At 44.0% G+C, this 17,241-nt stretch overlaps 1 protein-coding gene across 1 annotated transcript in view; it reads right to left on the minus strand.

Annotated features, from left to right (window-relative positions):
• LOC137537859 (mucin-5B-like) overlaps positions 1–17,241 on the minus strand; it is a gene marked incomplete at its 5' end in the record, with an annotated part of 285,507 nt that overhangs the window by 7,535 nt on the left and 260,731 nt on the right. Inside the window, 2 exons of the mRNA XM_068259809.1 lie at positions 6,625–6,783; positions 7,509–7,552. Coding sequence (XP_068115910.1) covers positions 6,625–6,783; positions 7,509–7,552 — 203 coding nt within the window. The remainder of the gene's footprint in view (positions 1–6,624; positions 6,784–7,508; positions 7,553–17,241) is intronic.

Genomic DNA, 17,241 nt, shown 5'->3' on the forward strand with positions numbered 1-17,241 from the left:
CCATGCAGTCCTTTATTATTGGGGGGGGGGGGTTCCTCTTTGTTTTTTTAACCTTTCACTGCCAAAATTTTTACGTTATCACTGAACTTTACTTGACCTTCTGGATCTGACCTCTTGCATGGATAACAACCACTCTTTGGAATTTGACCTCCGCCATGGCTGACAACCACTCTCTGACCTCTGGCATGGCTGCTAAACCACCCTCTGACCTCTGGCACAGCTGACCAACCACACTCTGATCCTTGGCATGGCTGACGAACACCTTCGGACCGTCTGATTTCCACGTTTCTACAGCTTCTACAATGGTGAGTACCAATGTGTGCTTATGTTTAGAAACATTGATGTACTTCCATTTAGTATGAATATGAATGCCTGCACAATCTGTTAATAGTATTCACAATCTGTTAGCCCTCATACTATATGGATGTAGTAAAATCGGCCAATCAAAATGTAATGTGTGTTACAGTTTATATTCTGTCTCCTAAGAAATTGAATAAGCCCTCAGTATGCTTTGCTAAAGCCTGGTACACACTTTCAATTATGATTGGCCAATCACTGACCAATTTTACTACTGAATCTGTATAATATGACCTCATACCACAGTATGACTGTTTACCTACACAATCTGCTCATACTATTCAATATTTGTGAACTCTCATACTACATAGAAAGGTGGTATAATTGGTCAGTGATTGGCCAATCTTAACCAGAAGTGTGTACCAGGCTTAAAAACAGAATGACACTTTGGGAAGAAAATTGGCCTTGAAAAAGCTGTTGGTGCTACTTGTGGTTAACAGTCTGTCATGAGTCCAAAAAGCTATCTGATTATGTATATAGATATAGGGTATCATTCTAACCATGTCAAAAAATAGAATAGAATTTGGGGTGTTTGAGGACTGAGGCCCTATGGCATGTGAATTATTTTAAGTGCCAAGTGAATAAAACTGTAAAAAAAAATACCATTTTCAAACTTGTGGTGCAATTTCAGCAAAAATCGCATGAATCCAAATGTTACAAAATATGTATATCTGAGTAGGCCTGGGTCTCTAGTTTTGAGAATGGTGAAGTTTAGGACCTGTATCAAAAGTTCTGAGACTCCAGGGGCTTTGCTAAGAAAGAATAACTGTATTACTTTAAGTGTGAAAAATGACAATAAAAAAATCCATTGCTGCTAATTGTGGTTAACATTGTGCCGTGTGCCCAAAAAGTGATATGATTATGTATATAGGGTATTATTCTAACCGTGACAATATAATTTGGGGTATTTGACAACTGAAACCTATGTGTAACGATCGGTGTCAGCACGCAGAGAGAATCTGATTATTGGTGAACTGCAGTATCACCAAGAATACAGATATATACCTGATTATTGATGATCTGCAGAATCACCAATAATACAGATATATTACTAACCTCTGGACACCTATGTATATAAGAGTGTTTGGTGTAACAGTAATACTTTGAGAAACACACCTGATGAGCAGGTGATCTCGGCAGTAAGTATAGGCAATACAGTTTTTAGAGAGTACAGGAACCTTACAGCAGCCTGAGACTCTCCAAGGGGGGGAGTCAGGCTGGAGGTAGGAAGGACCAGAGAGTGAGTGACACCAGAAGGTGTATGTCTCTATCTGATCCGGAGACTATCTCTTAAGGGGAGAGATAGCTCTCGAGGTCGGGCAAGCCAGATCGGCAACACACGGACAGATAAAGTACAAAGACAGAAGGCTGACTCGGTATCCAAGGCAAGCAGGGTTTGGCAACGGAATATCAGATGTGCAAGGTACCGAATCAGAGATCAGAGGAGTAGTCAGGAAAGCAATAAGTCATAACAGATATCAAACAATGCCTAGTCTGGGTGTGAGGTCCGTGGTCTCTACACCCTGGAACTAGTCTGATGTATAACAAGTTCCCTAGTCTGGGTGTGAGGTCCGTGGTCTCTACACCTGGAACTAGTCTGATGTATAACAGAATGATAACACAAGTTCCCTAGTCTTGGGTGTGAGGTCCGTGGTCTCTACACCATGGAACTAGTCTAACATATAACAGAATGATAACACAAGTTCCCTAGTCTTGGGTGTGAGGTCCGTGGTCTCTACACCCTGGAACTAGTCTATGAATAACAGAATAATAACAAAAGTTCCCTAGTCTTGGGTGTGAGGTCCGTGGTCACTACACCCTGGAACTAGTCTGATGAATAAACAGAATGATAACACAAGTTCCCTAGTCTTGGGTGTGAGGTCCCGTGGTCTCTACACCCTGGAACTAGTCTGATGAATAACAGAATTATAATACAAGTAATAATCTGGCTCAGTGTGAATTCCCAGGTCCTCCTGGTTCAAACACACTGTTGAATCTGACTAAGGTCTGAGTGCTTCCACGTAGTGTTCGCAACGGCAGACAACTTGTGACTGGCCAGCAGTAACTATATATGGAGTAGTGCCCTCTGGCTCCACCCCTAAGTGATCAACTAATAGTCACCAGCTCTGGGGTCAGCTGACCGGCTTGGTCAGCTGATCCCCCTTGCCCACCACAAAAGTTCTGCCTCTCAGCGCGCGCGCGTATTCCTAAGCCTGTGTGAACTAACAGACTCAGCCACACCAGATACACGCTGCTGCGTGCAAACCGCCGCTCTGGACGTGGAACCAGCCGCCTTGCTGTCAATACATGCGGCGGCTTTTCCACGTTCTGCCATGTCACTAGATGCACGCTTCCGCGTGCAAACCGCCGCATTGGGCGCGGAATCAGCCGCCTTGCTGTCAGCACACGCGGTGGCTTTTCCACATTCTCTCACACTATGTCATGTGAATTTTCTTTAAAAGCAAATGTTATGAATTCTAAATGTAATGAATGTTATGTTATGAATGTTATGATAAAGATACTTTTGATGAAATTATGATTTTTTTTTTATTCAACAATTACCAATAGTACCTTTACCAGTCAAGACATGTTTCAATGTATTACTTGCTAGCAAATACAGTATATTCCTGGTGGGCATTGCTTAGTTTGTAGGATAGATTGCAGTTGGGGAGATTAGTACAGACATGGATATGGGCAAGCAGTGTTGGTGATTAGCAAAGACATAGATATGGGGAAATTTGAGAATTGTAAGAGTAGGAATCAGTAGATATTGTATACAGCAGTAACTTTATATGGAAGGAGAGGTGGTGGTAATTGATATAGAAACCATTCGTATTAAATTAAATGTTAACACTTACGTAGCGTTTTTCTTCTGCCTAATTCAAAGTATTCGAAAGCTGCAGCCACTGAAGGCACAGTCAGTAGGCCAAGCTGGAGCAGAACACGGTTCTGTCCAATGACTACTTGCTAAAGAGGTAGTGGCTCCAACCAGGATTCAAACCCCAGTTTCCTATTTCAAAGGTTTTGTTTTTAACCTCTTGAGGATCACCGTGCTAAACCCCCTAAAGACCAGGCCATTTTTCTGTTAGACCACTGCAGCTTTAAGGCCAAGCTGCAGGGCCGCACAACACAGCACACAAGTGATCCCCCCCCCTTTTCTCCCCACCAACAGAGCTCTCTGTTGGTGGAGTTTGATAGCTCCTCCAGTTTTTTTTTTTTGTTGCAAACATGTTTATTATTATTTTTCTAATAAATTTCATCTTTTTTTTTCTCCCAGTCCCGCCTTCCCTCCCCCACCAGCCTATCACTGCAATCGGCAGTGATGGGCTTCAGCCTATCACCGCCAATCGCTTGTGTCTCCAAGGGGGAAAGCCGTGTAGATCGCAGCGCTGTACATGGTAATTAGCCGTCTAACAGTCTCCAAGTGGCGCTCGCCGATGGGAGACGGAAGGCGGAGCGGAGCTTGAGTCATATGAAGCCTGACGTGAGCAACCGGCCTGAATGTTTTTAGTTTACTGCAAAACATGGACTTCAGGACTGAGTTGAGAGACCCTGCACTAGAACATTATTTAAATTGTGATTATTTTTCTGCTCCTATTCTGTTCATCAATCTGAATTCAGCAAAGAAATCTGTTAAATAGAATAAAAAAACATGATGGGTCTACAACATCCCAAATCCCCCAAAACATATAAAGTGTGTTCACAAATGGTTTTGCAGAAGTAGCCATTGGTAAGCTTCCTGCAAAATTCTACTTTCAAAAGAGCAGTAAGGACTGATTTACATCAATGTCTCATATTTCCAGAAATAATTGTGGGCAAAATGGTTGTTGATAAGATACTAGCAAATTAAATGTGTAGAAGCACAAGTAATAAACAGGGTAACATGCCCCCAGGCTCAGTCTAAACCATTATGTGACTGGATGTAAAACAGGGACACCGATACCTAATCAAGTGGTTTTCAATAATTCAGGATTCTGACCATCAATCTTGCACTGACAGTGTAAATGGCATGCATACTTTAGAAAGTGGTCCATACACATTATCAAGTGACCAGCTGCTAATCCAGAAAGTGTCTCTTCAGGATAGATCTTGGATCATATGCAAATCACCACATTCAAAAGTCACCTTTTTGATGCCATAAAACTTCTATAATGATGCCTGCTTGTAATAGCACTCAAGATACTAAATATACCCCCTATTGATTTTATAAATGTGTACCTGCAACATCACTCTCAGGGTCCTTTTAGTTCTAATAACAACATACTGGAGGCCACACGGCCACTCAAACGCAAATACAACATAGGTGATGCTGCAGGATATATAAATGTGCTAATCTAATACTTTCTCAAGTAGAATGAAAGTATTCCTGCTCCTCAGTCTCACTGTGAGAAAACGCGGAAGAGCCGCCGCCATGAGCCAGCGGCAGGCGGCTCCTTCCACGCATACGGGCCCCACACACGGAGAGGCAGCCGCCTCCTCTCAGCATGAGGCGGCTGTCTCCATGCAGGGATCTACGGTGCGAGGAGAAACCGCCGCGTCAGACGCTGCGGTTAGCACGCATGCCCCCGCCGCGGAGGCACCACGGAGCGGGGCTGGTGTGGCTGGGACACGTAGTCCCTCTAGATTTCGAGTGACGCGCGCGCACTCAGGCAGGGTTTTTGGGCTAGCCGAGGGTAGTCAGCTGACCAGGCTGGTCAGCTGACTCTGGCTCCTCTCCTGATTGGTCCAGCACTTAGGGAGGTGCTGGAGAGGCAAGTGTGTATATATACTGCTGATTGTTCACTTGCTCTTTGTCTGGCGTTGCGATCACGCATGTGGGAGCACCCAGATCCGTAGTCAGATCCGCAAGTGTGCCGGGATCAGCTGGAGCTGTAATCCTACACTTAGCTAGATTCTGTTGATAGCTAAAGTACTAGTTTGATTGTGATATCTGTTATGACTCTTTTGCCTGCCTGACTCTCCTCTTGAACTTTGATCCTGTACCTCAATATATCTGATACCCAGTTGCCGAACCCTGCCTGTACTTTAACTCCGCCTTTGCCTCCTGACTCTGTACCTCGATATATCTGTTACCCTGTTGCCGAACCCTGCCTGTATTTAGACTCCGTCTTTGCCTCCTGATCCTGTACTTTATCTGTCCGTGTGTGTACGACCTAGCTTGTCCGACCTCGAGAACCGACCTTATTGTTAGAGGCGGTTCTCCGTCCTGTTAGTGACACTTCCTCCTGAGTGTCACTTTCAGACAAACCTTCCTACGCTTTCAACCTGACTCCTCCCACCTTGGAGAGCTCAGGTCTTCGGAAGGAATCTGTGTAGTACTCCTTACTACGCTGAGGCCTAGTCCTCTAAGTGTTACACCAATCACTACACGCTACTCAGGTGAACAGAGGTTAGCTAGTATATCGGATTATCGGTGATACTGCAGATCACTTATAATCTGGTATATTTCTGTATTCCCAGTGATACTGCAGATCACCGGTAATCAGATCCTCTCTGTGCTTCACCGATCGTTACACTCACATCACAAGTGTGGTATGCAATAGAGCAAACCCAAGATAGGAAACTTGACAGATCTGATAATCCACCTACCGGACTTATATGGCATTGATGTAACTTCTAGTAAGTAGCTTTCTCTAAGTAGGAATTTTTGTATTCTACCTAGGGTTGTTCAAACAGTGATGGGACCACCTCGAGTGCCTAAATTTTCCTTCAATATTAGTTTTAAATGGAGTGGGCACCAAGGTTAGCAGTGCAGGATGTGTAGTTAAGGTTAGCCATGGGGGGGGGGGGGGGGTTAAGGAAAAACAGTCTCAACATTTTCAGTAATTTTATAGAATAACTATTTGCCCCAATGGGTTTTTATGGTGTGCCTAATCTTTTACAACACAGGAAATTTTGTTTACATTTCCGCTGTAAACCGCATGCACCTGATAACATTTTAAAGACAAAAGTATTTAAAAGGCACCCTTTATAAATGTTCTTCCTATTGAATGCCCAGCCTAATGACTCTTTATAAAGTTCTCTATGCAAAGAGTTGCATAATATTTTGTTGCTGTAAAACAACAAAAATTAAACAGGTCACATGTACTAATGGTTTTATTCTGTTACATCTTTCCTTTAGTAAAATAAATGTTATCTAACCAAAGTCAAGCTTGGCTAAATACATGAATGCCATCTTGCACATCTCCAGTCATTTTGTTTTACAGGATCCTTTCCTGTTAAGAATATTTGATTATCTGAATTATAAATAAAAGGGACAAAACTTACCTGTAGTAACGCTGGGACTTGTAGTTATGGGGCAGAGGTAATGTTCAATGGTTATATTCTCCAAACATATAGCCTTAATGCAAACACCAGAGCCATCATCTATAGTGTAAATGGTTTCATTGTATCTATATATATTCCCCTTGTATTCACATCTGCATTCTGAAATAAAATAAATAAATATATAAATATGGGAGATTATATATAAGTAAGTACGGAAAGAAAGAGAAAAAGAGAGAAAGAGAGAAAGAAAGAAAGAAAGAGAAAAAGAGAGAGAGAGAAAGAAAGAAAGAAAGAAAGAAAGAAAGAAAGAAAGAAAGAAAGAAAGAAAGGGTATTTATCAATGAAATACCGGTAAATGTAGAAAAAAAATCTTGGAAATGGGTTTTATATGTAGTATGTATAAATAAACATTAGTTTATTTATACATACTACATATAAAACCCAATTTTCAATATTTTTTTCCTAACTGTTCCCTTGTTCACAGATGGACTAAATAATGGGAAATGTCCCCGCCTCTTAAACCGGTACCCCGTCTACATTTACGTTGGAAAATCTTTAACTTTGGGATGATGATAGAGCATTCCATGAAACTAAAGCACCTTTACACTTCTTCAGCTATGATGGTTCTGTCCTGGCTCCCTCAACTCCCGCAAATTCTTTCAGTACAATGAAGGAATCCCTGCGTTGGTCCCATAATACTGACCAAACCACAACTCCTTCACTAGTCATAGGGTGAGGCACAACAATCTCTCTCAGCTGTCCCATGAGGCCGGCCATTACTGATACATTTGGTAGAAAAAGTCTTATTTCACAGGTTTTGTAGGTGTGTTTTTTATAAAAATACAGTAGTACGTGTAAGTACAAAAATAGTTCTTTAAATTTACCTTCAAGAGCATGTATGCATATTATCCCTTCCATGGTGCAATTGCTGTGGAAACAAATTTGAATATGTTTTTTACACCACATACATACAATATATTATGAATATTAAAACAAAAATGTGACGTAAAAAAAGAAATGAGACCACAAGATATCACTTCAGTTTTTTCCACCATCAATAAGACCTATACCCTGTACAATGCAATTGCAAAACAATTTTGTTAGAGGCAAATAAATATAAAAGATAAAGTAAAATAAGCTGGTTGCCTAAGTATGCAAACCCTTATAGGGAACCTAAACTGAGAATGATATGGATTTTTCCTTTTAAAATAATACCAGTTTCCTGACTCTCCTGCTGATCCTGTGCCTCTAATACTTTCAGCCACAGCTCCGGAAGAAGCATGCATATCAGGTGCTCTAACTGAAGTCAGACTGGATTAGCTGCATCGTTGTTTCAGGTGTGTGATTCAGCCACTGCTCCAGCCAAAGAGATCAGTAGGACTGCCAGGCAACTAATATTGTTTAACAGGAAACATCTATATCCCTCTCAGTTTAGGTTCCCTTTAACCACTTGCCGACCGCCCACCTCGGCAACCCCCAGAACCCCCCGCCAACTAACGCCGCTCGGCACCTGGGGGACTTATTAGCCGGGGATCGCGAACAGGGATGCGTGTGCATCTGCCGGCATTAGGCTCCGCCCACCCGCAACGTCAACCCGCCGGCTGTCTAGAAGCACCGGCAGGTTGTTAACCCCCAATCAGCTGCAAACAAAGTGTATAATACACTTTGTAATGTATACAAAGTGTATTATACAGGCTGCCTCCTGCCCTGGTGGTCCCAGTGATTGAGGGACCACCAGGGCAGGAGGCAGACCCCGTAGTAAACATACCAGCACACTGATTCTGCCCCCTGATTGCCCACGGCACCCCTCAGACCCCCCCCCGATCACCCCCTCAGACCACTGTTTGCACCCAATCACCCCCGAATCACCCATCAATTACCCCCGTCACTATCTGTCAATGCTATGTTTTAGATAAGGTCCTAAACTGCCCCCTGGGGGCTCCTGATCACCCCCCCCCCACACACACACACACACCCTCAGATCCTTCCCAGCCACCCCCCCCCCGTGTACTGTATACATCTATTCTCCCCTGTAATCACCCACTGATCACCTGTCAATCACCCCCTGTCACTGCCACCCATCAGATCAGACCCTAACCTGCCCATTGTGGGCACCTGATCACCCGCCCGCAGCCTCAGATCGCCCACAGACCCGCCCTCAGATCACTTCCCAAGTGCATTGTTTACATCTGTTTCCCCCTCTAATCACCCACTGATCACCTATCAATCACCCCCTGTCACCACCTGTCACTGCTACCCATCAGATCAGACCCTCATCTGCCCCTTGCAGGCACCCAATTACCCTCCCACACCCTCAGATCACCTTCAGACCCCCATGATCACCTCGCCAGTGCATTGTTTGCATCTGTTCTCCCCTCTAATCACCCATCAATCACCCGGTCACCCCCTGTCACTGCTACCCATCAGATCAGACCCTAATCTGCCCCTTGCGAGCACACAAACACCCGCCCACACCCTCAGATCGACCTCAGACCCCCCCCTTATCAATTCACCAGTGCATTAATTACATCTGTTCTTCCCTGTAATAACCCACTGATCACCTGTCAATCACCTGCCAATCACCTATCACCCATCAATCACCCCCTGTCACCCCCTGTCACTGCCACCCATCAATCAGCCCCTAACCTGCCCCTTGCGGGCAATCTGATCACCCCACCCACACCATCAGATCGCCCGCAGATCCGCCGTCAGATCACCTCCCAAGTGCATTGCTTACATCTGCTCTCTCCTCTAATCACCCACTGATCACCCATCAATCACCCCCTGTCACTGCTACCCATCATACCCATCAGATCAGACCCTCATCTGCCCCTTGTGGGCACCCAATCACCTGCCCACACCTCAGATCGCCCTCAGACCCCCCCCCTGATCACTTCCCCAGTGCATTATTTACTCATTTACACTTACACATACCCATGCTGGGTGGGAGAAATATCTCTGTAAATGGACAATTGTGTGTAAAAAAAAATAAATCTAAAAAAATCTCATTTACAGAGATATTTATCCCACCCAGCATGGGTATGTGTAAAAATACACCCCAAAACACATTATAATATTTCTCCTGAGTATGGCGATAGCACATGTGTGACACTTTTTTGCAGCCTAGGTGCGCTAAGGGGCCCAAAGTCCTATGAGCATCTTTAGGCTTTACATGGGTGCTTACAATTTAGCACCCCCCAAAATGCCAGGACAGTAAACACAGCCCACAAATGACCCCATTTTGGAAAGTAGACACCCCAAAGTATTCAGAGAGGGGCATGGTGAGTTTGTGGCAGATTTCATTTTTTTTGTCACAAGTTAGCAGAAATGGAAACTTTTTTTTAGTTTTTTTTTGGCACAAAGTATCGTTTTCTGCTAACTTGTGACAAAAAATAAAATCTTCTATGAACTCACCATGCTTCTTAGTAAATACTTTGGGATGTCTTCTTTCCAAAATGGGATCATTTGGGGGGTATTTATACTATCCTGAAATTCTAGCACCTCATGAAACATGACAGGTGCTCAGAAAAGTCAGAGATGCTTCAAAATGGGAAAATTCACTTTTTGCACCATAGTTTGTAAACGCTATAACTTTTACCCAAACCAATACATATACACGTATTGGATTTTTTTTTTTTATCAAAGACATGTAGCACAATAAATGTGGACAAATATATATATATATATATATATATAGAAATTGTACTTTATTTTAAAAATGTCAGCACAGAAAGTTAAAAAAATCATTTTTTTTGACATAATTCATGTCTTTTTTTGCTGAATATAATAAAAACTAAAAATCACAGCAGCAATCAAATAGCACCAAAAGAAAGCTGTATTAGTAACAAGAAAAGGAGGTAAAATTCATTTAGGTGGTAGGTTGTATGACCGAGCAATAAACCGGTAAAGCTGCAGTGGTCTGAATGGAAAAAAAGAGTCTGGTCCTTAAAGAGAACCCGAGGTGGGTTTGAAGAATATTATCTGCATACAGAGGATGGATCTGCCTATACAGCCCAGCCTCTGTTGCTATCCCAAACCCCCCTAAGATCCCCTGCACTCTGCAATCCCTTATAAATCACTGCCACGCTGCTGACAAACAGCTTGTCAGAGCTGGCTGTGTTTATCTCTATAGTGTCAGTCTGCTGCTCTCCCCGCCTCCTGCAGAGCTCTGGTCCCCGCCTGCATCCCTTCCCTCCCTGCTGATTGGAGGGAAGAGACGGGGGCAGGGACCGGAGCTATGCAGGAGGCGGGGGAGCAGCTGAGACTGACACTACAGATGTAAACACAGCCTCACAGCACGGCTGTGATTTATGAGGGATTGCAGAGTGCAGGGGGACTTTAGTGGGGTTTGGGATAGCAACAGAGGCTGGGCTGTATAGGCAGATCCAGCCTCTGTATGCAGATAACATTCTTTAAACACACCTCGGGTTCTCTTTAAAGAGGAACTTCAGCCTAAACAAACGTACTGTCATTAAGTTACATTAGTTATGTTAATTAAAATAGATAGTAATATAATCTCTTACCCACCCTGTTTTAAAAGAACAGGCAAATGTTTGATTTCATGATGGCAGCCATTTTTTTGGTGGTGGCAGGGAGCATGATACACAGTTCCAACTGTCCTGTGTCCTGAGCACCTCTCCCAGTTGCTAGGCAACGTGAATAACAGCATAGGAAATCCCATCATGCTCTGCACAGCATCAGGGAAAAAAAGCCCGGGCTTTTTTTCTTTGATGGGTGGAGCTTAGCTAAAAATTATGCTTTAGTAAGAAAAACAAAGTTCTGATGCTGTGAAACTGTTAAAGAAACACCACGCCTTTTCAGTTCTGCTGAGTAGATTTTTAGTCCGGAGGTTCACTTTAAGGGGTTTTAAGAGTGCAGTCCTTAAGTGGTTAAAGAAACACTTTGGCGAAGCACCAATTACAAAGAAAAACTTCCAGAGCAAGCCTGGATAAGATGAAAAACATCCAGGCCTGGCTAAAATCCATCAAATCTCCCAAAAGTTTCTTGGTCTGATGAGACCAAGGTTGAACTGTATCATGGCCACAATTCCAACAACTATGTTTGGCAGAAAACAACACTTTGTATTACAAAAAAGAATACCATACACATTGGCCTCGATTCATAAAACTGCCTGCGAGCGGGGAAAGTCGAGCGGGGAAACACCGCTGTCGGTATTTCCGCCTTCAGGGTGGTAATTCATAAAAATTTAGCTACTTGTGATATACGTGCGGAGATACTCCGCTGTAGGCAGGCGTTAGGCTGTCGGGAGACGTGCGGAAACAGGGGAAGCAGGCGGAATCCCTCCGTGCGGTGTTCTCTCTGCAGCTGCTTGGGAGGTCTGTCCCATTCACTGCAACGGATTCCGCACGCTTCTCGCCACATCAGAGGTAGCGGTAATACCCGTCCGCATACCGCTACCTCTAATCTTTATGAATTGACATTTGTTACTGTTGCTGTGATAATCACCGCGCAAGGCGGTGATTGATCACTCTGCTCGCAAATGTCGGCTTTTCATGCGGAAAAAGCCTTTATGAATGCATATTTTGGTGTGTGGTCGGTAAAGTGAGCGTTTTTTTGCATTTCCGAATGCGGGAATGCTTTATGAATCGAGGCCATAGTGAAGTATTACTATTTAGAATTTCTTTTCTTTAGCTGGTCAGTGGGAGGGAGTTATGAACAAGTCACACATAGGCAGTTTTGCCCCAAAACCTTTGGTTTCGGCTAGAAAGTTGCAGATAAAAATAAATTTCATCTTTTAACACTACAAATACCCCAAGCATATGCGTGTTTGTGGTTTATAACCAGTGTTTTTTGTTAATGCATCCAGAAACCCAATGTTCTCTTGAACTTTTGACCTATTGCCAATCTGCTTATTTTTCTTTTGTATAAACTTTATTTGGCAGTAACAGTTTTATGCTTACCCAAAATACTGCATTGGGGGCAGTCGGTTACATTATGCGGAGCTTATAAGCCTAGAAACGACAGGCCCCTCAGCGCACTAAAACATAACCTTTATTAGTCTGTCTAAAAATATAAAGGGCAGCTACACAAAAAACAAAAAAACAAAGACACGGCTAAAGAGTATCTGTGTCCCTACTATCCTGACACAGAACAGGTGTGGACTACAAAATTATTGTAGAAAGAACTCTCTTGTAGTCAATACAGATGACGTGGTTCACCAAAGGGTGTACTCTGTATGTATTTAATATAGAGAGACAAAATATCTCTGTATCCCCCAGCTATATATGCCAGAACCACTAGATTCTCTTTCCTGTGTACATCTCCCTCAGTAATTTCTAGTTACCAACCCAACCACAAGCTTAGATCTAAATATTACGTTCTATTTTCCTCCTCTAGAATCCCCCTCCTTGCACTTATGTATACAAGATTTTGCATGTGCTTCACCCCCCCCTCCCCCCCCCCCCCCCCATCCTCCCCTCTGGAATCCTCTGCCACAACACATCTGTCACTCTCCAACCTTTGATATCTTTAAACGTTCCTTCAAAACTCACTTTTTCCGTCAAGCATACGCTCACCTTTTGACCTCTGGCCAAGTTTGTACTCCTACTGGGTAAGTGTGTCCTAAGACACACTGGCCTACATGCAATTAACTTTTTCTCCTGAGTTTTCTCCTAGGAGATAAATTTGCATCTTTTATTAAAATAATTACATAAAAGTGTATGTAAAAGTACTAACAAAATATTTTGATGATTGCTTGCATGCCGATGGTTTAAATGGCATGTTATTGACAATTCTGAAAAGGTTACCTAGGAGAAAACTAAGGAGAAAAACAAAATTGCATATGGTCACTTCCTCTAGGTATGAATACTGCATACTACCCCACCTCTTGCCCCCCCCCCCCCCCCCACACACACACACACACACACACACACACACACACACACACACACACACACACCTTCCCTTTTAGATAGTAAGCTCAGCTCATAAGGGTAGGGCTCTCTTGCCCTTTTGTGTCTTGGATTTTGTTACACATTTATTCATATTAATTTTGTCACTGTTATTAACAATTCTGTACTTTGTACCGATTCTGTATTTTGTACCAACTCTGTATTTTGTATATCATTGTCTGTGTTATTTTGTACCCCAAACCTCAAAAGACAGTTTGTTGAGAATTCTAAAATCCACCCAAAAATAAACCATGTAAGTGTTTCACCCCTGCGGTCTTCGGCAGGAATGACAATTATACACAGTGAGAGTGCAAGAAAAATAACAAACCCTCCCACCAAAAGTATACCAAAACAACGGTCAGCATTTCAACCCCTGTCAGAACTGCGCACTGCTCAAAGTATCAGGCTAAAATAGTTTCTGTGAGAGGGAAGTCAATGGTAATGCCCCCTTGGCCTGCCTCTCGCTTCTTGTCCATGAAATATACACTATCATGCCATTGTTAGGGCAAGCAGCAGTAGGTAATAGCTTACCTGCCAGGCTATGTGTAGCTTAATGGCCAACCCCCGCCTTGGTATCCATGCCTCATCTATCTGAATCAAAGATTCAAAGCCTCCGGGACCTCTCCTGGTGACTTCTGGGCCAGGGATAACCCAACTGAAAGTACATATTAGCTATGGTGTTCTTTCTCCTAGCATCCTCCTATCTCCGCCTCCAGTGCATCTATAGATATGCAGGTAGGCTGAGGAAAAGGGGCAGGGGTGTGTATCTCCATTGTTATGATTTTGGTGGGGATTTTGTTATTTTGCTTGCACTCTCACTGTATATAATTGTCACTCCTGACGAAACTCACAAGGATGAGTTTCATTGTAACTGATAGATTGTTACATTGTAACTGATAGAACATTTCTGAGGCTATTGCGAGGGATCATTTATTTAAAGGGACAGGTAAGTATTAACCTCCCTGGCGGTAAGCCCGTGCTGAGCACGGGCTATGCCGCCGGGAGGCACCGCTCAGGCCCCGCTGGGCCGATTTGCATAATTTTTTTTTAGCTGCGTGCAGTGCCCGATCGCCGCCGCTACCCGCCGATCCGCCGCTATACGCGTTGCCGCAGCCGCCCCCCCCCCCCCCCAGACCCCGTGCGCTGCCTGGCCAATCAGTGCCAGGCAGCGCCGTGGGGTGGATCGGAGTCCCCTTTGACGTCACGACGTCGATGACGTCGGTGACGTCATCCCGCCACGTCGCCATTTCGTCGATCTTTGAACGGGATCTCCTGATCTCCGATCGCCGGCGGCGATCGGAGGGGCTGGGGGGATGCCGCTGAGCGGCTATCATGTAGCGAGACCTCGTCTCGCTACATGAAAAAAAAAATTAAAAAAAAAACGTATTTGCTGCCCCCTGGCGGATTTTGACAAACCGCCAGGAGGGTTAATGGTTAATTAAGAATATTAAAGGACTTTTTTCGTGGTTATGTTTTTTGTTCAATTAAAATACTTTTTCTAAGTGTTTGTGTGTTTATTTACTTTTAACTCTTAAAGGAAATGGGTAAGAGGTACAAGTACCCCTATACACATTTCTCCTGGGAGGGGGTGGGCATCTGGGGGACACCTTTTTAAAGGGGACTCCCAGATGCCACCATGAACCGACCCCCCCCAGGAAATCGTGGCCTCCACCTCCACCGCCCATCGGAGGTGGAGAAGAGCCCCTTGTCCTTGGATTGGACAAGGGCTCGGAGGGGGAGGGGAAAGCTTGGCTGCCCCTCCCCTTCCGAGACCCCCCAATCCATGGACCATGCGGGCTGGTATAGTCATGGTGCGGAGACCCACGCGGCCGGTGCTCCGCATTCTGGCTATCCCAGCCTGCATGGGGGACAAGGGGTTAAAGAGGTCTGGGAGGGGGGACCCCACGTCGTTTTTTTTTAATATTTCCCACACTTAGAACGAAGTAAGTAAAACTCTTCCCACTTGGGGGAATCTATGAAAAGAATACACTATTGTTACCTGTGCAAAAGAAACTGACATTTTCCGCATTTAAAAGACATTTTTGCCCTTGAAACTTAAAAATCGATTTTCTCAAAAACTATAAGGTCTTTTTGAAAAAAAAAATGTTTCCTCTTATTTCCACTGATCCCCTTAATATACCCTGGGAATTTGGTGTTCCTAAATTTTAAGCAGGCTTTGCTATTAACCGTTAAAGTCGGCGGGTTTTTAAATGTATATATTTTTCCTTTGAACTTTTAAAATCGATTTTCTCCAAAACTATAAGGTCTTTTTGAAAAAAAAATGTTCCTCTTATTCCTTCTGATCTCCTTAATATATTCTCCAAATTTGAGGCTCTTAGCATTTAAGGGGGCTTTGCTATTAACCCTTAAAGTCGGCGGCTTTTTTATATTATACGGGAGCGTAATATTACACGATTACGGCAGACTGTGTAATTTCAATAGGGGTTTACGGTCTTACGCGTAATTTGTTACGCGTAATAACGTAACCTACAGTCTACGCGTAATTAATTACGTATAATACCGTAACCTTACACGTAACGCTTACGGTGCATTTGTAGTGAATTACGATGCGTAATTACGCTAATGCGTAATTTCGGCCCAGCACTGGACCTGGCAGGGGAGAGAATGTGAAGTGAAGCACCCCCCCCCCCCCAAGAGACAGCAACACAGCACGGGAAGGAAATAGAACCAGTACAGAGAGGAGCTTCCTGCTTGAGCAATAGGCAGCATGCACAGGCAGACTGCTGTGAGTATATAACAGTAAAGCTGTCCCCCCTACCATCTTGCGCTGTCCCCCATTCCCAGCCCTGTTTTTCTATCCCTTCCATCTTGCACCTCCTCCCCTCTGTTTCATACCCCCCCCCCCACTTGTGCTCCCCCGTTTTTTTATACCACCTCCATTTTGTGCTCTCCCCTTCCCTCTTGTGCTCTTTCTTCTTCTTTTTTGTCTCCTAGCTTTCACTTCTCCCCTCTACTCTCCAGGGGCTTATCTACAGTCCTCCAGGCACCACAGCAAAAATCCCCCCCCCCAAAAAAAATTACAGTATGCCCCCATTTCCTTCCCTCCCCATTTAGGCAGAGCAGCAGCGGCACATGATACATTACGTGTTCTCCCAGCTGCAAGACAGGTTCTCTTTTGTGTTACTCATCACCACGCTGTGCATGTTACCACTTGGCACATGGTGATTGGCTGAATGCTGCAAGGAGGAGCTACACTGAAGAGAAGTTAACCGGCCCTATCCTGCAGCCAGGAGCATGTAATGTATAGCACTCGCCTGCTGCTCTGTGTCTCTCCCTTTTTTCCCTTTTTAGTTATAGTCTAATATCCTACCATATTATTATTATTATTATTATGTATTTATATAGCCCTGACATCTCCTACAGCACTTTACAGAGTACGTAGTCATGTCACCGACTGTCCGTAGAGGAGCTCACAATCTATTCCTACCATAGTTATAGCCTAATGTTCTTTCATATTAGTATGCTTTTATAGAATGCTGACATCTTCTGCAGCACTTTACAGAATACATAGGGCTCTATTCAGAGGCAGCCTTAGACTATGCGGGGCCTGGGGCGAGTGCTGTATGCGGGGCCTAGAGCCATAAGTGTAGGCCATATACCGTACCACCACACTCATGGCCTTTTAAAGGGAACCTTAACCACTAAGGACCGGGCATTTTCTGGTGATCACAGATCACGTTGCAGC

This window comes from Hyperolius riggenbachi, chromosome 11 (assembly GCF_040937935.1).
Source record: "Hyperolius riggenbachi isolate aHypRig1 chromosome 11, aHypRig1.pri, whole genome shotgun sequence".
NCBI classification, from domain to species: Eukaryota; Metazoa; Chordata; class Amphibia; order Anura; family Hyperoliidae; genus Hyperolius; species Hyperolius riggenbachi.